Below are 20,646 nucleotides of genomic sequence, written 5' to 3' on the forward strand. Positions count from 1 at the left end.
CACCCCTCCACCAAACTTGACACACTTGGCACAATGCAATCAGGCACGTACCGTTCTCCTGGCCACCACCAAACCCAGACTCGTCCATCGGATTCATCCCTCCAGAGAACACGTCTCCACTTCTAGTCCAGTGGTGGCATTCTTTACACCGCTGCTTCCGACGCTTTGCATTGCACTTGGTGATGTAAGGCTTGGATGCAGCTGCTCGGCCATGGAAACCCATTCCATGAAGCTCTCTACGCACTGTTCTTGAGCTAATCTGAAGACCACACAAAGTTCGGAGGTCTGTAGCTATTTACTCGTCAGAAAGTTGGTGACTTCTGCGCACTGTGAGCCTCAGCATGTGCTGACCCCGCCCTGTGATCTTTTTTATTTTTTATCTTAATACCACTAACAGTTGACCGTAGAATATTTAGTAGTGAGTAAATTTGGACTTATTGCATAGGTGGCAACCTATCACGCGGTACCACGCTTGAATTCACTGAGCTCCTGAGAGCGACCCATTCTTTCACAAATGTTTGTTGAAGCGTCTGCATTACTAGGTGCTTGATTCTATACACCTGTGTGCATCCTTACTGAATATAAGCTTTGAAAAAAGTATTTTGACTTGTATAGTCATTTTTATGTATTGTACCACATTACTACTTGTAGTATAATACAATTTAAGATTGTTTAAATTGAGTTTATCATGTTATTTTCAAATTATTAAGATATTTTAAATACTTCTTCCACTCTCATATGCTGCATCCCTGCATGTACCGTTAATAAAGTGTTTGCTTATTCTATACTGATTAATGTCGAAAATCTCTCTTTATATTATGTCACATCGCAGGACTGAATGCATGAACATGGAAGTTGTTTCATTAGGCCACACTCATTTTTTCAGGATCTGCATGACTTTTTCTTCTATGCACAAACGGAGTTAGTATTATAAGGTGTTATTATTTATGATGTTCATTATAGTGCAGTAGATAAACTCCTTTTATGATGTTTAATGGTGCTTTTTTTGTCCTTTTGGTGCTGGACATTGAGTTCCTATCCTCCTTCACTGTACGGAATATAGAAGCGTGAACATCCTTCAAAACTTTTTCTTTTGTGTTTCACAACAGAAGGTAAGCCATGCAGGTTTGGTACGACATGAGGGTGAGTAAACGATGACAGAATTGTCATTTTTCCAAGAAAACAAAAGAAAGTGAGACAGACTGTCCTTATGCCACATCCCAGTTGAAAACATCTTAGTTCCAGATCTACTCCAGATGGCTTATTCCTATAATTTATGAGGGATGTTTATCTGAAGTTGATATGAAATTACCACGAACAGAAACGCACCTGCTACAAGTGTCAGTATCAGAAAAGGTATGTTGTTAAAATGCAATATGTTTGAAATACATTGCAAATGCTGCAAATAATCTTTCACCATCAGCACCTGGTGCTCACACTGCATCACATATCAGCTCCAAGTCTTTAATTATGACTTTCATGCACACTAACATTCAAAAGATTGGGGTCAGTAAGATGTTTTGTTTGAATGTTTTTGAACGAAGCCTCTTATGCTCATCAAGGCTGCATTTATTTGTTTAAAATTTAATAGTGTGGAATATTATTAAAATTGAAAAGATTTTTGCAGTAAAATATCCAAAAACCACTAGGCCAGTGTTATATATTTTGTTCAGTTGAGTACTTAGAATATCCCAATTGTTTCCAACTATTTGTACATCGTGAGAAATTGCTATTTTAACCAAGGAACCGGGACGTGTGAGTTAGCAGAAACGCTTTACTCTCACTGCAGTGTGAACAAGTGTCATAGCAGCCGCCGAGTGAACGTCATAACTTCCTTTTCAACACACTCAGATATATCTAATACGATAAACAGAGTTGCGTTACCTCATACTCATGACTGGAAAAGAGGAAGTGGCGGCGGCGACCATGTTATAATAAAAGTCCCGCCGGCGACTATGCCATAATAACAGTCCCGCTATTCAAACGCTCCTGCGGCCTTGCTCAGCTCCACAACACTCGGCCCTGCTCTGCTTCAGACTACAGTAATGTTAATAATCGCATCCATGAACATGATTTCTGCCCGAGTCCTATCCTGACTCTTTCCCACCGGCTGTGAGGTGAAGACCACATGTCCCAAGATTCTGCGCTCAAACGTGGCGTCATCAAACTACGCCTTTGTTTTGAACAGGCGACCTCTAGTGGATGGAAAAGTTACATAGTGTAGCTTTAAAGGGGCTATATGAATGAATTTTAATGTATTAATTGCTTTTTTTGTTGCCAGTGTGTGAACAGCTTGAAACAAGACCTTCCCCGATTTCCGAAAACCTGTAGACAAATTTTTTTTTTTGTGAAGGACTCAAAAGGAAAATCAAAAGGATGTGATGTTTAGGTGCACTCCCAAGAGCCTCTAATCCCTACCCCTAAACCTAACCCTACCCATAAATTATCCCTAAAATCAGAGGGAAATGATGGTGGTGAATAGCACTGATGTAGGAGCACCCAACCCTGTTTGTAAGCCTAAACTTGACATAAATTGTAAACTTATTCCTCAATTCTGATTGGTTGATTGTAATATTGTTCCAGGATCAACAATGATGTAATCAGGTTCTGCTAGCCTATACACTGTTCAGGATTATGCCAAATTATAGTCTCACATACCAAGGCCTATATGTATAAAACTTGAAATGCTCTTAAAGGAACACTCCACTTTTTTTGAAAATAGGCTCATTTTACAAGTCCCCTAGAGTTAAATAGTTGAGTTTTACCGTTTTTGAATCCATTCAGCCGATCTTTGTATCTGGCGGTAGCACTTTTAGCATAGCTTAGCATACATCATTGATTCTAATCAGTCCATTAGCATCTCATTCAAAAAATTACCAAAGACACTTTCAATATTTTTCCTATTTAAAACTTGACTCTTCTACAGTTACATCGTGTGCTAAGACAAACTGAAAATGAAAAGTTGTGATTTTCTACACCTGTATGGCTAGGAACTACGTTCTCATTCCTGCGTAATAGTCGCGGATCTTCGCGGCCGTACCATGGCTGCAGCGGCGCAATGATTCGTTGGTATTCTGTGAAACATGGTGGTAGTATACACCTTCGACTTATTATCACAGCCCTTTACAACACACAGAACCATGGCTAATCACACAGGTAAATCCACAACACAATTTGTCGGCTGCAAGCCTGAAACTTTCTCATCAACTACATAAACTTAGTGCCGGTCACATTGAAAGTTACCTAGTTGGGGGCTACTTTCAGGCGCTGTAATATCATTGTGCTGCTGCAGCCATGGTACTGCCGCGAAGATCCGCGACTATTACGCAGGAATGAGAAAGTAGTTCCTAGCCATATATTGTTATAGTTTTGATAACACAATGAAACATGCCAAATTGTGTGGACATCATTTTTGGCCAGGCTGTCATACAAAGAAATCATGAACACATGAAAAAACAAGAGAGGACCAATGAAATATTAATAACTGATTATGTTGCAGTAAATGCATCATTTTTTCCCCTGTGAGCTTTTTTGTTTTTCTAAAACCTTTAGCTGTAGTTTGCTTTTTTTGCCTAATAATTAGTCAGATATACCTTCACTAAGTTTAAGTGTTTGGTTCTTTCCTCATATTTAAGCAAATTTGTACGGTCATTTAAAAACAAAAACAAAACCTCCTCCCACTTTTAGCCACTACTGTATGTTTGGTGTGGTCAGTGACACAATAGTGCTATTTTCAGAGCATTGGTTTGTGGAGAAGTTCTTTCTCAGGTTAAAAGAGTGTCTTGACGATCAAGCTTTTATCAACTATATTTTTGTTGGAAAGGGTGTGGTCTCATCCTCTCTGCTGCCATCTTGTTACTCCTAAATAGTTTAGGATACCTCTCCAGCTCTCTTAAATAATTTGGGAACTGAGACCTAGTCTTGACACTTAGGAACCTTTATGAATCACACTTATTATTAAGTCTAAGAATAGAGTAAAATTACATAATTCTCAGAATTTTGACACTTAAGACAAAAATTTTACTCTGAGCGGCTTTATACATACGTCTTCACGAAACATCTTAAGGCTAAAAGTAGCTCCTAACTTGCCGAAACTCTTCAAAATAATGGGCGCGTCAGTCCTAATTTTAGATAGAGCCTTGGGTTCTGAGCCTTCTCCCCTAATAAATGCAATAAACATTTTGATTTTGTAGATTTTATTCTGCGATGACATAACATAAAGGTTAATGTATGTACAGGCAATATGCATTGAATGATAGAGAAGAATAGAACATTGCAGGTAATTTGAAAATAATGCCCCAAGTTCCGGCTCATGGACCTTTCCCGATCCCGCCCCCCCTTTCTGTCTTCCACTTCTGCGTCTGCTCACTGTTCTATCAAAATGAAAAAAGGCAAAAACAGCAAAAATAAATCTGTAATAAATAAATAAGAAAATAATGTCCAATTACTTGTGGCAGCTGTTTCACGAGTTCACACTTACAAATGGTCGAATAGAGTAAAAGAGTAAAATAAGCATTTGGCATGCTGTCCGAGGGGATCGAGGGCTCAGAATTCAAAATTTAGCCCAAACAGAATTCAAAATTTAGTACTCACCCGTATTCCCGCATGGGAATAGGAACCAGTCAAGAGTGAAGTGAGTCGGGGTGGCGTAGGGAGGCAGAGAACTGTCGAGGTAACTAGGTGAGTTGGCTGTGTGTATATATGCCTCCTCTCAAGCTGATTAGATTCATTTGAACGTACTGCTCGTGAACTTTGTCAAAATATTATTTGTCCCTTGAATTCTGCAATCTCTCGATATGTGGTGACATCAACCATAGCAACGAGGTCAACCCCACCCTTTCTCTTAGCTCAATGCTGCGTCCCAATTCGCTATCACTCTAAAAAATGCTGGGTTAAAAACAACCCAAGTTGGGTTGAAAATGGACAAACCCAAACCCAGCGATTGGGTTGTTTTAAGCAAACATTTAACCCAACCGCTGGGTTAAAACAATCCAATTACTGGGTTTGTCCATTTTCAACCCAACTTGGGTTGTAAAAGTTAAAAGTAAAAATTGGTTTTAGGAGAGAACTCTTACCTAAAAACTTTTACTGCTATTTTACTCTCAAATATACTTTAAAATTATACTTGAAAGACTAGATACTGGTTTGATTATAATGACCTCATCTGTCGACATGATGCTGGTGAATTCACCCTTCGCGCAAGTTTGATTGACAGGTGATCTGACCAATCACATCGCTGAATCTGCCGTTTTGTCCGACAAAGTAGTCAGGAGGGCTAGTAGATTAACGTCGGTGGACTTGAACTTGGAAAAACGGCGTGTACTGACGTCTTTCCGCGTTTGAAACAACATTTCATTCATGTTTATTTCATGCTTATCAATGAACTAGATAGAAGGAAGAGATAATCGGTTCACGAGCAGCTTTAACTGAGGCGCTACAGCGTTCACGACACATGAAAGAGCCACAAAACGGTATTTATTGTTTAAATTTCTTTAAAAAATGACAATTTCAAAGTTGAGACTTCATTTCATATCAAAAGTAACTTGCTATGTCCTGTCTGTCGGCGTGTTGTCAGTGTCCTCTTTGCTCCGCGATAGATTTTCTCTACGCGAGAACGTGTGTGGTGTCAGAGCGCCATGGCCTGTCGGGCATAGCAACAGTAACTAAAGGGGGCGGGTCTAATTGCAGAGCTTGTGCAAACACAATCGCTATGACCAGAGACTTTCTTAACTGCTGTTTTCTCACCACTGTCATTTTGTTGTCAGTTCTTCTTGAGTCTCTCCATCATTGTTCAGTCTTCTATGTTCAAACCGGAGTCGGACAGTTTCATTGCCTGTCTGCATGAGGTAATTAGAGCTGCTAACGCTCTTGAAGCTCCGCCCAGTGAGCAGCAGCTCATTTGCATTTAAAGAGACACACAAAAACGCCACCCTCAAAAAGTGACAATTTGAATATGCTTAAAAAAATTATCAGTGGGGTATTTTGAGCTAAAACTTCCCATACACACTGGGGACATCAGAGACTTATTTTACATCTTGAAAAAGGGGCAATCAACCACCCCATTAAAGGGTTAGTTCACCCAAAAATGAAAATTCTGTCATTAATTACTCACCCTCATGCCGTTCGACACCCGTAAGACCTCCGTTCATCTTCGGAACACAAATGAAAATATTTTTGTTGAAAGCTGATGGCTCAGAAAGGCTTCAGATAGGCCTCCATTGGCATTCAGTACATTTACACTCCCAAGACCCATAAAAGGCACTTAAAACGTCGTTATAAAGTCCATCTCACCACAGTGACTCTACAATAATTTTATGATGCGACGACAATAGTTTTTGTGCGCAAAAAACAAAACAAAATAACACCTTTATCCAACTTGTTATTGTCTTCCGTGTGTGCCTCCACGACGCATGCGCGAGAATATGACGCAGATCCGGCGTTCGGACAGATGACCCAGAAGCGATTTGTTTACAAGCAGAGGAAGACGCGCGTATCTAAGCTGTTGAATTCTACATTGATCGTGCTTTAGGTCTCGGCGTAGTTCTCAAAATGGGGTTAAAGTGTGCATTTCATGGATTCCCGAACCCCGGCGCTACGTCATATTCCCGCGCATGCGTCGTGGAGGCACACACGGAAGACAATAACAAGTTGGATAAAGGTGTTATTTAGATTTTTTTTTTTGCACAAAAACTATTGTCGTCGCATCGTAAAATTATTGTAGAGTCACTGTGGTGAGATGGACTTTGTAACGACGTTTTTAGTGCCTTTTATGGATCTTGGGAGTGTAAATGTACTGAATGCCAATGGAGGCCTATCTGAAGCCTTTCTCAGCCATCAGCTTTCAACAAAAATATCTTCATTTGTGTTCCGAATATGAACGGAGGTCTTATGAGTGTCGAACGACATGAGGGTGAGTAATTAATGACAGAATTTTCATTTTTAGGTGAACTAACCCTTTAAGCAAAAATTTAAAAAGAACTTTGCTGTGTGAGTATATCAGGGAATTAGTCACGTTTAGTCTCCTGGGCTGCGTTTTACAAAAGCATCGTGAGCTAAGTTGATCATAGAGAACATTAGTGGCAATGGTCATCACCATCAACTTGGGCTCACAATGCTTTTGGGAAACGCAGTTCTGTGCGTTACGTGTGCATGAGAGCACAAGCAGTAAATTGCCATTGTGGTCTGGCTGCAGTTCTCTTAACGGCCACCGGTGTCACTAATATCAAGGGTTTTTTAATTCTACTTTAACTGACCTTTAACTTTAACAGTATAGTGTATGTGTAGTTTTAAAGTGTGGTGGTGTTTTGCTATTAAACTTGCTATGTCCTGTCTGTCGGCGTGTTGTCAGTGTCCTCTTTGCTCCGCGATAGATTTTCTCTACGCGAGAACGTGTGTGGTGTCAGAGCGCCATGGCCTGTCGGGCATAGCAACAGTAACTAAAGGGGGCGTGTCTAATTGCAGAGCTTGTGCAAACACAATCGCTATGATCAGAGACTTTCTTAACTGCTGTTTTCTCACCACTGTCATTTTGTTGTCAGTTCTTCTTGAGTCTCTCCATCATTGTTCAGTCTTCTATGTTCAAACCGGAGTCGGACAGTTTCATTGCCTGTCTGCATGAGGTAATTAGAGCTGCTAACGCTCTTGAAGCTCCGCCCAGTGAGCAGCAGCTCATTTGCATTTAAAGAGACACACAAAAACGCCACCCTCAAAAAGTGACAATTTGAATATGCTTAAAAAAATTATCAGTGGGGTATTTTGAGCTAAAACTTCCCATACACACTCTGGGGACATCAGAGACTTATTTTACATCTTGAAAAAGGGGCAATCAACCACCCCATTAAAGGGTTAGTTCACCCAAAAATTTAAATTCTGTCATTAATTACTCACCCTCATGCCGTTCGACACCCGTAAGACCTCCGTTCATCTTCGGAACACAAATGAAGATATTTTTGTTGAAAGCTGTTGGCTCAGAAAGGCTTCAGATAGGCCTCCATTGGCATTCAGTACATTTACACTCCCAAGACCCATAAAAGGCACTTAAAACGTTGTTACAAAGTCTATCTCACCACAGTGACTCTACAATAATTTTATGATGCGACGACAATAGTTTTTGTGCGCAAAAAAAAAATCAAAATAACACCTTTATCCAACTTGTTCTTGTTTTCCGTGTGTGCCTCCACGACGCATGCGCGAGAATGCACTGTGGTGAGATGGACTTTGTAATGACGTTTTTAGTGCCTTTTATGGGTCTTGGGAGTGTAAATGTACTGAATGCCAATGGAGGCCTATCTGAAGCCTTTCTCAGCCATCAGCTTTCAACAAAAATATCTTCATTTGTGTTCCGAATATGAACGGAGGTCTTATGGGTGTCGAACGACATGAGGGTGAGTAATTAATGACAGAATTTTCATTTTTAGGTGAACTAACCCTTTAAGCAAAAATTTAAAAAGAACTTTGCTGTGTGAGTATATCAGGGAATTAGTCACGTTTAGTCTCCTGGGCTGCGTTTTACAAAAGCATCGTGAGCTAAGTTGATCATAGAGAACATTAGTGGCAATGGTCATCACCATCAACTTGGGCTCACAATGCTTTTGGGAAACGCAGTTCTGTGCGTTACGTGTGCATGAGAGCACAAGCAGTAAATTGCCAATGTGGTCTGGCTGCAGTTCTCTTAACGGCCACCGGTGTCACTAATATCAAGGGTTTTTTAATTCTACTTTAACTGACCTTTAACTTTAACAGTATAGTGTATGTGTAGTTTTAAAGTGTGGTGGTGTTTTCCTCTTACTCTTTCCTCATATAGAAGTCATTGTTTTAAATGTAATTAGTCCAAAGCAAGAGATTGTTCCACCAACAAACCTCTGAGGTTTCTCAGTCACACCAATACAGTTGAAGTTACAATCACCCTGTAATTAGGCTCAACACACAAAACTGGCAAAGTCTAGTACAGTTTGTGTGCTCTGTTGGAGCTGTGGCCTATTACAAACTGGCCCTTTTCATGTACCGGAATAACAGTTTATTAAAGGGTTAGTTCACCCAAAAATGAAAATAAGCCCATGATTTACTCACCCTCAAGTCATCCTAGATGTATATGACATTCTTCTTTCAGACGAATAAAATCGGGAGTTATATTAAAAAAGTCCTGGCTAATCCAAGATTTATAATGGCAGTGAATTGTTGTCTCGTTTATGAAGTCCATAAAAGTGCATCTATCCATCATATAACTACTCCACACGTCTCCGGGGGGTTAATAAAGGCCTTCTGAAGTAAAACGATGCATTTGTGTAAGAAAAATATCCTTATTTAAAACTTTATACTAAAATGACTAACTTCCGGCGGAAAGCCGTATGCATCGATTTACGGCAAAAGAGTAACCTTTGACCCTTGAACCCTTGACGCATATGTATTAATGAACGCAGAAGCGCAGAGGATAGAGCAAAACAAAACACCGGTCATCAATTAGAGTCTAAAACGCGAATTTTTATAGAGCAATGGGAGAGAAAGAGAAATGCTTCAATACATCGTGTCAGAGTTTACTAGTCAAATTGCGTACGGCTTTCCGCCAGAAGTTAGTCATTTTAGTCTATAAAGTTTTAAATATGGATATTTTTCTTACACAAACACGCCACTTCGCTTCAGATGGCCTTTATTAACCCCCGGAGCCGTGTGGAGTAGTTACATGATGGATAGATGCACTTTTATGGACTTCATAAAAAAGACAACAATTCACTGCCATTGTAATGCTTGGATTAGCCAGGACTTTTTTAATATAACTCCGATTTTATTCGTCTGAAAGAAGAAAGTCATATACACCTAGGATGACTTGAGGGTGAGTAAATCATGGGCGTACTTTCATTTTTGGGTGGACTAACCCTTTAACTTACACAATACTCATGCTTCTGTTAATTACGTTACATGACTGACACAAGCAGCAAAGCACTGCGGCCAACTGGAATCTCTTCACAGAAATCGACTGCAAGACTTCAGATCAGACCAGGCCTGACTGAAGGTTTTCATTTCTGTGCCGCAGGTGAAAAGGTGTTCTTCCTCTTCCAGGTTTTTAAAACGAGGAGGAGGAGGATCAGAGGAAGAACATCCCAAGCAGGTGTGAATAGTTTCTGTGGGTGTTCTGTTCAGCTCAAAGGTCTTAAAGATGAGAGGTAGTAAAAACACAAACCATTCCTCTGGGTGACATTGTGCTTTAATTAAAGAGCTCAAAGCAACGCAGGGAGATGGATGAGTGTGTATGTGTGTGTGTGTGTGTGTGAGAGAGGTGTTCTTTCCAGGTAGAATGGTTAAGAACGCCACTTTCATCTTTCCTTTGAGAATGCAAAGACTTTAAAACCCTGCAAGGGTAAAGAATACATACCTGTGTATATATTGTTGCTGGAGGGAGAAGACACAACTTCAAATAAACTATAGAGAGATAGAATGTCTATATGAGTGAGTGATCATCGCTCAAGCTGTTAAGCATGTTTACCCACAATTCTCCTTACAAAAAAAGTCATTCTTATTATGTATTATGTATATATTTTATTTAAATGATTTTATCTATCTATCGTTCTATATGTCTTTCTATCCATCTACCTATCGTTTTATCTATCTGTCTGTCTGTCTGTCTGTCTGTCTGTCTGTCTGTCTTGCTATCCATATATCTAACGTTTTATCTGTCTATCCATCTTTATCATTCTATCTGTCTTTTATCCATCTATCTATCGTTCTGTCTTTTTATCGTTCTGTCTTTCTATCATTCTATCTGCCTTTCTATTCATCTATCTATCATATTATCTATCTATCATAGTTTTATCTATCTATCTATCTATCTATCTATCTATCTATCTATCTATCTATCTATCTATCTATCTATCTATCTATCTATCTATCTATCTATCTATCTATCTATCTATCTATCGATCGTTCTATCCTATTGTTCTATCCATCTTTCTATTTGTCTTTCTATTTGTCTTTCTATCATCTATCTATCGTTCTGTCTTTCTATCTATCTATCTATCTATCTATCTATCTATCTATCTATCTATCTATCTATCTATCTATCTATCTATCTATCTATCTATCTATCTATCTATCTATCTATCTATCTATCTATCTATCTATCTATCTATCGTTCTATCGTTCTATAGTTCTATCATTCTATTGTTCTATCGTTCTATCCATCTTTCTATTTGTCTTTCTATCATCTATCTATCATACTGTCTGTCTTTTTATCCATCTATCTATCGTTCTGTCTTTCTATCATTCTATCTGCCTATCTATCTATCTATCTATCTATCTATCTATCTATCTATCTATCTATCTATCTATCTATCTATCTATCTATCTATCTATCTATCTATCTATCTATCTATAATCTATCTGTCTTTTTTATCCATCTATCTATCGTTCTGTCTTTCTATCGTTCTGTCTATCTATCTATCTATCTATCTATCTATCTATCTATCTATCTATCTATCTATCTATCTATCCATCCATCCATCCATCCATCCATCCATCCATCCATCCATCCATCCATCTATCCATCTATCCATCTATCTATCTATCTATCTATCTATCTATCTATCTATCTATCTATCTATCGTTCTGTCTTTCTATCATTCTGTCTTTCTATCATTCTGTCTATCTATCTATCTATCTATCTATCTATCTATCTATCTATCTATCTATCTATCTATCTATCTATCTATCTATCTATCTATCTATCTATCTATCTATCTATCTATCTATCTATCTATCTAGCAAGCATGATTGTTGCAATAGGTAGGCGTATGCATGTACGTTGCTTAATAAATCGAATTAAAAGGTGAGAATAATTGGATTGACAGTGATGAAAAGATTAGACGTGAAATCAAGGAGAGACTGAGCCTTGCGGAAGATACCTTGGCTCCGTTCCTCAGTTTCAATATCCACCCTAACACGGCGAGGCGGTCCGTGTACGTTTTGATCGTTTGATTTCCTATTTGAAATGAAATAAGCAGAAATGAGAAAATGGCTCCTTTATTCGTTTTTTCGTTTAAAAAAAAACGAAAAAACGAGATTTCGGCTTGATTTTTCGTTTCTCGTTTCACGGGTAAAAAACGGATAAATGACTTCAAAATTCGTTTTCCACATGTGGGCGGTCATGAGACGCCCCTTTCCGCTGATTGGTCAAGCAAATCTGAGCATGTGACGTCATCAGCCCTTCCTCAGTTCTGTGTAACAAAATAATAGTCTTCTTAAACTGTACAGGGCATGGGCTTTCTTCTGTGCAACTTAACGCGTTTCACAGAAAAAGTTATATCAGAAATATTAAATATTAATCTGCACCCAGCCTGATTTATTTAGCTGTGTGGAGTAGGCTAAATATGTGTGGTGAAGCTGCGCAAGACAACGAAGAGCGGGTGACCATGCAATGTTCAGACAAGTGTTATACGCATCAGTCATAACTTTTCTTTACAATACGCTCGGTTTTGGACAAGGGATGGTCATTGCTGTAGGCCTAATACATATCGGCATATGGGTAGCGATGATGGTGATTTTAAATTTTACTATAACTGTAATCAGAGCCGCGAAGCAAGGAGATGACTGACAGGACGATAGCGGAGGCAAGCGCAAGACAACTTTTGTTAATAAAAAATATTGATTTGTTTAATGTAAGAGTTTGTCTTTGTTTTATTGTTGTTGTTTTCAATCAAATAATAGTGAACCACAAACTGAGCATTCGTTTTAAAGAGGAATTTCCAAAGATTTTTTATTTATTAATGTGAGTATTTTGTCATCCGCTTTTTTTTTTTTTAAATAAAAGTTTAATATATATAGTTTTTTTTTATGGTAGGCCTACATTTTTTTTGTAGTTGAGTTTTCATTAAAAATGGTAATGCCGGTAATGATGGAAATTCATGGTATGCGGGTGTATCATGTAATTTGCTTATTCGTTTTGATATATATAATAATAGTATATAATGTTAATAATGTTTGTTTTGTTCAAAGAGTGGAGGAAGATCAAAATAACCACTACAGCTGCTGAACGTCATTGACAAATCTTTTCTTGATAAATGTATGGATAACACAAGTTATGGTGTTGTCACAATTAATCAAAATATCCAACTTTAACGTTGCTAAATGGCATCTATAAAATTATGATTTTCTCTTCTATTTAAATGCACATTTCTTTTTACAGTTTTTCTCTATTTTTCCAACAAAAATAGCTTCAAACAAAGTATAGGTTTCTTTCTTGCATAATTCAGCGTTTTTGAACAGTTGGATGATTCTAGAATCCATTACGCTGCCAACTATAGCTACTGGCAGTTTTATAATTTCATAGGCCTGGAATAATAAAATTTTTCCCAAAATTTCATATTTCTATAATTAAAATATTATATTTAGAACATAAATCTAAAAATCTCATTAGCCTACATTATTTAGGCAATTGTAATTACAGTGTAAGTGGATTTTGATAAATGGTAAGATAGATTTTGTTGATATTGATTTCATTTAATTCTTATAACAGCCATGTATCGTGGTAAATAGTGTAATTACTTAGAAAGATGGTCAACAATATGTAACTTTACTTTATAAGAGGTGTGCCCTAAAAAGTGAGCATGCAATTTTGAAAACACCAAAGCGCACGTTCTTTAGTCTGTTTGGATACTTCAAACACAAGTTTGCACTGCCTGTTTGGTTTACCTGTGTAGCCTACACATTAGTAACATGCTTTTGTCCGACTCATAGCGCGCGTCCTCGATGCTTGATTTACCATAGCCTAAGCGCGCGTTGTTAACGCGTTTTCCTTGACCCCGAAGCCCATGTTAAGAAAGCGCGTTTTTGTGGTAGGCTAAACCACGCGTCAAGGACGTGCGTTTTGCTGTCAAATCGCCGGCACCCACGCAAGGCGCGCCCGCTCGCGATATTCCATTATTATCCAAAATTCTATTATGGAATCTTATGACGCATAATGAGGGCGCCTACTCTATCCTGTTAGTCACACAGAGTCATTGTTTGAAGCTATTTTTGTTGGAAAAATAGAGAAAACTGTAAAAAGAAATGTGCATTTAAATAGAATAGAAAATCATAATTGTATAGATGCCATTTAGCAACGTTAAAGTTGGATATTTTGATGAATTGTGACAACACCATAACTTGTGTTATCCATACATTTATCAAGAAAAGATTTGTCAATGACGTTCAGCAGCTGTAGTGGTTATTTTGATCTTCCTCCACTCTTTGAACAAAACAAACATTATTAACATTATATACTATTATTATATATATCAAAACGAATAAGCAAATTACATGATACACCCGCATACCATGAATTTCCATCATTACCGGCATTACCATTTTTAATGAAAACTCAACTACAAAAAAAATGTAGGCCTACCATAAAAAAAAACTATATATATTAAACTTTTATTTAAAAAAAAAAAAAAGCGGATGACAAAATACTCACATTAATAAATAAAAAATCTTTGGAAATTCCTCTTTAAAACGAATGCTCAGTTTGTGGTTCACTATTATTTGATTGAAAACAACAACAATAAAACAAAGACAAACTCTTACATTAAACAAATCAATATTTTTTATTAACAAAAGTTATCTTGCGCTTGCCTCCGCTATCGTCCTGTCAGTCATCTCCTTGCTTCGCGGCTCTGATTACAGTTATAGTAAAATTTAAAATCACCATCATCGCTACCCATATGCCGATATGTATTAGGCCTACAGCAATGACCATCCCTTGTCCAAAACCGAGCGAATTGTAAAGAAAAGTTATGACTGATGCGTATAACACTTGTCTGAACATTGCATGGTCACCCGCTCTTCGTTGTCTTGCGCAGCTTCACCACACATATTTAGCCTACTCCACACAGCTAAATAAATCAGGCTGGGTGCAGATTAATATTTAATATTTCTGATATAACTTTTTCTGTGAAACGCGTTAAGTTGCACAGAAGAAAGCCCATGCCCTGTACAGTTTAAGAAGACTATTATTTTGTTACACAGAACTGGGGAAGGGCTGATGACGTCACATGCTCAGATTTGCTTGACCAATCAGCGGAAAGGGGCGTCTCATGACCGCCCACATGTGGAAAACGAATTTTGAAGTCATTTATCCGTTTTTTACCCGTGAAACGAGAAACGAAAAATCAAGCAGAAATCTCGTTTTTGCGTTTTTTTTTAAACGAAAAAACGAATAAAGGAGCCATTTTCTCATTTCTGCTTATTTCATTTCAAATAGGAAATCAAACGATCAAAACGTACACGGACCCGAGGCCTCCAAATCTGTATAGATCTTGGGAAATGTGTAAACCGCATACAAGCTCTAAAGAAGCAAGTATAATGATATAATCCTGGACTTTCCAGTGAACCCAGAACCTCCTTTTAACATGCTCTAGCAAGTTAGAAAGACTGCATTATCTACTTAAATCACAGGCCTTTTGTTGTTGCAAATTAAGACACAACTATAAAACATGTCAAATATTACGATTATTTGACCCTTCTAAACGTTCAATATCCATAACAAAGCAAAATGTATGAAGTATGGATTATTTTGTTTTCATGTAACTTTAAGGGTTTGCAGTTAATTTACTTATACATTAACACATATACATATACAATTCATATATAAAATGTTATATGTTAAGTAAATGAACTGTAAACCCTTGAAGTTACATGGAAATAAATTTAATAATCCATCATACATTTTTGAATGACTATGTATATTCTCAGCTTTTTTGACATTGGAAAAGATGAGATCATGTGGGTCTACTCTTATAGGGACAGGGAGTGTGTCCATTCTGTCTTAAATGCATATAATTATACACTTACAAACATCAGACAAAGGCTAAAGACACTGACACATCTAACAACCCGGAATACACCTGAGTAACTTGTTTGGACTCGACCATCTAATTGTGAAGTAGTCACATGCTCTTTTATGCGTGTGTATTGACTAGGTAGATGTAATGGTCCTAATAGTGAACTGTAAGTAATTATAAGGTGTTGCTGGTGCAGGAGAAAAATCGAATTATGTTGGTTTGGGGATTTTTGGGTTTTAGGGTTATGTAAGTTTACTGGAACAAGCCTTACAAATAGACAAATTAAGACATCTCCAAGCCAGCTCTGTATTACAGTGTGCCGAACATCCTGCTGATGATTCACTCCGTTATGGTCACTTTCATACACAACTGAATCATTGCAAACCTTAAAAAAGGCAGCAGGCTGCGAGTGTTATTTTTACAGAGCCGTTTGGGGTTCTGGGTGAGTTCGTTTTAATTTCAGCGGTGGATGAAGTCACTGAAGAAGCCTGTTGTGGCTGCTGTCCCCTTCGTGCTCTGAGGTAATGGATCCTCCATTCATGTGTTCTCCCACTAGAGAGAGACATTCTGCACGACTGATGCTGCTTATTTTATTGGCTGGAATGTATGACATTGAAATGAGGTTTATGTTCCAGTGAGCATGTGTCATTATTTACCACAGAAGGCTGACAGGCTTTAAATTTACATTTAAGTTATATTCCTCACGTTTGTGTAGAGTGCAAATATTAACTCAACATATGCATTCACTGTAAAAAAAATAAATAAATAAATGATATGATTAAGTTATGATCATCAAAATAAGTTCAATTGTACAAAATATGTGCAATTTTCAACTCTTTTTGTTATACAGGATTTAACTAATTTTTTAAAGTCAACTTAATGTCATTTAAGTTGAAATGACTTAAACAGCCAAGTTGATTACCTAAAGAATTTAAAGGGTTAGTTCACCCAAAAATGAAAATTCTGTCATTAATTACTCACCCTCATGTCGTTGGACACCCGTAAGACCTCCGTTCATATTCGGAACACAAATGAAGATATTTTAGTTGAAAGCTGATGGCTGAGAAAGGCTTCACACAGGCCTCCATTGGCATTCAGTACATTGACACTTCCAAGATCCATGAAAGGCACTTAAAACGTCGTTACAAAGTCTATCTCACCACAGCGGCTCTACAATAATCATACAATGCGACGACAATAGTTTTTGTGCGCAAAAAAAAATCAAAATAACACCTTTATCCAACTTGTTCTCGACTTCCGTGTGTGTCTCCACGACGCATGCGCGAGAATATGACGTAGCGCCGGTGTTCGGGAATCGATGAAATACACACTTAAGCCCCATTTTGAGCACTACGCCGAGACCTAAAGCACGATCAATGTAGAATCCAACAGCTGAGACACGCGCGTCTTCCTCTGCTCGTAAACAAATCGCTTCTGGGTCATATGTCCGAACGCCGGATCTGCGTCATATTCTCGCGCATGCGTCGTGGAGGCATACACGGAAGTCGAGAACAAGTTGGATAAAGGTGTTATTTTGATTTTTTTTTGCGCACAAAAACTATTGTCGTCGCATTGTATGATTATTGTAGAGCCACTGTGGTGAGATAGACTTTGTAACGACGTTTTAAGTGCCTTTCATGGATCTTGGAAGTGTCAATGTACTGAATGCCAATGGAGGCCTGTGTGAAGCCTTTCTCAGCCATCAGCTTTCAACTAAAATATCTTCATTTGTGTTCCGAATATGAACGGAGGTCTTACGGGTGTCCAACGACATGAGGGTGAGTAATTAATGACAGAATTTTCATTTTTGGGTGAACTAACCCTTTAAGGCAGCTATTTTTACAGTGTTTTACAGTTAGTGTTAACTTGTTATTTTTGTAAATTTTTCATGTATTCATTCATCAATTTTAACGTTTCTAATGTATTGCTTCAAATTAACTCAAAGGGATAGTTCACCCAAAAATAAAAATTCTGTCATCATTTACTCACCCTGTTCCAAACCTGTATGACTTTCTTACTTCTGCTTAACACACACACACTCACACTCACACACACAAAGTTTTTTAAAGGTTGGATGGTTAACGACATTGACTTCCATAGTACCCCCCCCCCCCCCATACTATGGAAGTCAATGGGGTCCATCAGCTGTTTGGTTATTCTTAAAAATATCCTCTTTTGTGTTCAGCCAAAGAAATAAATTCATAAAGGTTTGAGAATTGAACTTGAGAATGAGTAAATGATGACATAATTTTCATTTTTGGGTGAACTATCCCTCCCTTTTTAACATGTAACTAACCTACAATAATACAAATTAAACCTGCATGATTTTCTTCTGCGGAATTCAAAAGAATTTGGAATAATATTTCATAATAATGTTTAACACTTAACACCTTACATTGAGGTTTTTTTTTGTTAGTGAACTATTATTTAACATGAATACTTCTACCGTATGTATTAGTAATCTTAGTTAATTTCAAAATTTACAAATACGTTTCAAAAATCAAAAGTTCTATTTGTTAACATTATCTATTTATCTATCTATCTATCTATCTATCTATCTATCTATCTATCTATCTATCTATCTATCTATCTATCTATCTATCTATCTATCTATCTATCTATCTATCTATCTATCTATCTATCTATCTATCTATCTATCTATCTGTCTGTCTGTCTGTCTGTCTGTCTGTCTGTCTGTCTGTCTGTCTGTCTGTCTGTCTGTCTGTCTGTCTGTCTGCCTGCCTGCCTGCCTGCCTGCCTGCCTGCCTGTCTGTCTATCCGTCTCTCTCATGAGAATGAGAATGTCATATTGGAAACAACACCGATTTAAAAGTCTAAAGGGATTTTTTTTTCCGGAACTCTCTGTGTTGTCTCGTTCACAGCTATTGGATTTCTGGCCATCCCACCGCGCGCAACAGGTATATGCCCCCATGCATGGGGCAGGTTGAATCTATTGCCCCGATTTCCTGTCACATGATTTGAAATAGGATCCCTACTTTTTCTGCTATCTGTCTTGTGTGTGTGTGTGTGTGTGTGTGTGTCTGGGGGCAGCGCTGATCTGCCTAGAAGTTCATACGCTCTTAACGCGGACGCGCAGCGAGATTTCATGTCATTCTGCTGCTCACTGCTTCAGCTCCACTGACCTGACTGGACTCAAAACACTTCACCTGCAAGAAGAGAAGGAGAGAAGGTGTTCAGATCCCTTATAGCCCACTACAGAAGAGAGATGGATTCGTGGAGAATCGCAGCTTTGCTCCTTGCTGCCTGCCTCAGCGCTTCAACTTCAGACCAGTTCGATACGGGTTAGTCCTCAACTCTTGTGACTTGTAACTTTGTGCATTCTGGTGGCTGTAGGTCTTTTATGAGATGTTTCTTACAGTCGTGCACTGCGTTGAGCCCGCATTGATTGTCCCGACTCCAGTCTCGAGATGAGCATCGGCGTGCAGCGCGTTCTGTCACTTTTCTTGCCTCGTCTTGCCTCTGGTACAGCTGTATGAATCACACAATCCGTGTAGTAGCCTACTAAATCATTTCAAAAGCACCATTTGAGACTAAGCAGACTAAGCATCGATGTTGCAGTTGATGATACTTCAATTAGAGACACATTTGACACTGTTTAAGTCTTGAAAAATGAAACTTATTTCAACTATGTTTCATTTATGTTTGTTAAAGTTATTGCATATCTTGGTAAAGAACCACCAAGGGGATGTTTGTATAGTGTGATGGACATATGGTGAGAGTAGGTAATGACGCGATGTAATGACTTTTTGCCTATAGATTTTTTATATATATTTTTTTATTAAGTTACTTTTCCTCATTTAAAAAAAAAAAAAGTATAAATACAGAAATTGCGTCAATTTTTTCTTTCAACACCAACACCAAAAATATGATACGAGATGTATTGTATTTTTTTCTTTGCAATCATCTCCAATTTAAGAATCACAATATGCCACACAGATATTTCACACCTGGCTATGTTTGCACGCTTTAATGTATTTATTTTAGGACGGATATGAAATCCTTTACAAAAATGTATCATGGTAACCATAGTTTCCACCACAATACCAGTTTCAACAGTGACTGTTGTTACTTCAAAATCCTCATATGGGATCTCATCAAAGAGAGTAAAAAGCTTTCAATAAATTTGGTGATGAAAGAATTAGCTGACTGATTACCACAAGTTACCACAGTTTTGTTTTACTTGTACAATAACCACAGTAACTATGGCATTTGGTGGAAGCTATTGTTACCATTGTAAATATCTTTAAGGCATCTCTTTGTGTCATCATTGTCTATTTTGCATTTGGGATTACAAAAAAACTCTAAATTACTCTTATTGACAGATTTACTTCTCTGCCATTGATGTTCAATACTTGATGTCTTTCAAACCGCACAGAGAAAAAGAGTGTCAAAATTGTACCTTTAGGGGTACAACAGCTCGTTGCTGGGGCAGTACCCTTAAAAGGACATATTTGTACCTTTGTTACTCCTAAAATCTGCATATTAGTACCTTAAAAGCACAAATACGTACCTTAAGGTACAACTATGAACCTTTTTGTGGTAAAAAAAGGTACAAATATGTCCTTTTAAGGGTACTGCTGCAGCAACAAGCTGCTGTCCCTAAAGGTACAATTTTGACACCCTTTTTCTGTGTGAATCTGGGGGTGATTCATATGCTATATAGAAGTTGAAAGCTCAACAACAGATTCATTTTTATCTAGAATCCACAAAACCGTAACATTTTTCGTCCCATATCTCAAGTATACCTTTCCCTGGGAGGTGAACTTGAGACATTTAATTGTATCATAAATCCATCTCCAGCATCAGACAACCATTG

General features: G+C 37.9%; 1 protein-coding gene across 2 annotated transcripts in view; it reads left to right on the forward strand.

Moving 5' to 3' along the window:
- Positions 1–18,830: 18,830 nt before the first annotated feature.
- kremen1 (kringle containing transmembrane protein 1) overlaps positions 18,831–20,646 on the forward strand; it is a 96,179-nt gene continuing 94,363 nt past the window's right edge. The window contains exon 1 of one of the 2 annotated variants that reach the window (XM_079814970.1): positions 18,831–19,111. In XM_079814970.1, coding sequence (XP_079671096.1) covers positions 19,036–19,111 — 76 coding nt within the window. In that variant the 5' untranslated portion in view covers positions 18,831–19,035. The remainder of the gene's footprint in view (positions 19,112–20,646) is intronic. The other variant, XM_079814969.1, reaches the window with a different exon arrangement.

Source organism: Gobio gobio, assembly GCF_949357685.1.
Source record: "Gobio gobio genome assembly, chromosome: 4".
Classification (NCBI taxonomy): domain Eukaryota; kingdom Metazoa; phylum Chordata; class Actinopteri; order Cypriniformes; family Gobionidae; genus Gobio; species Gobio gobio.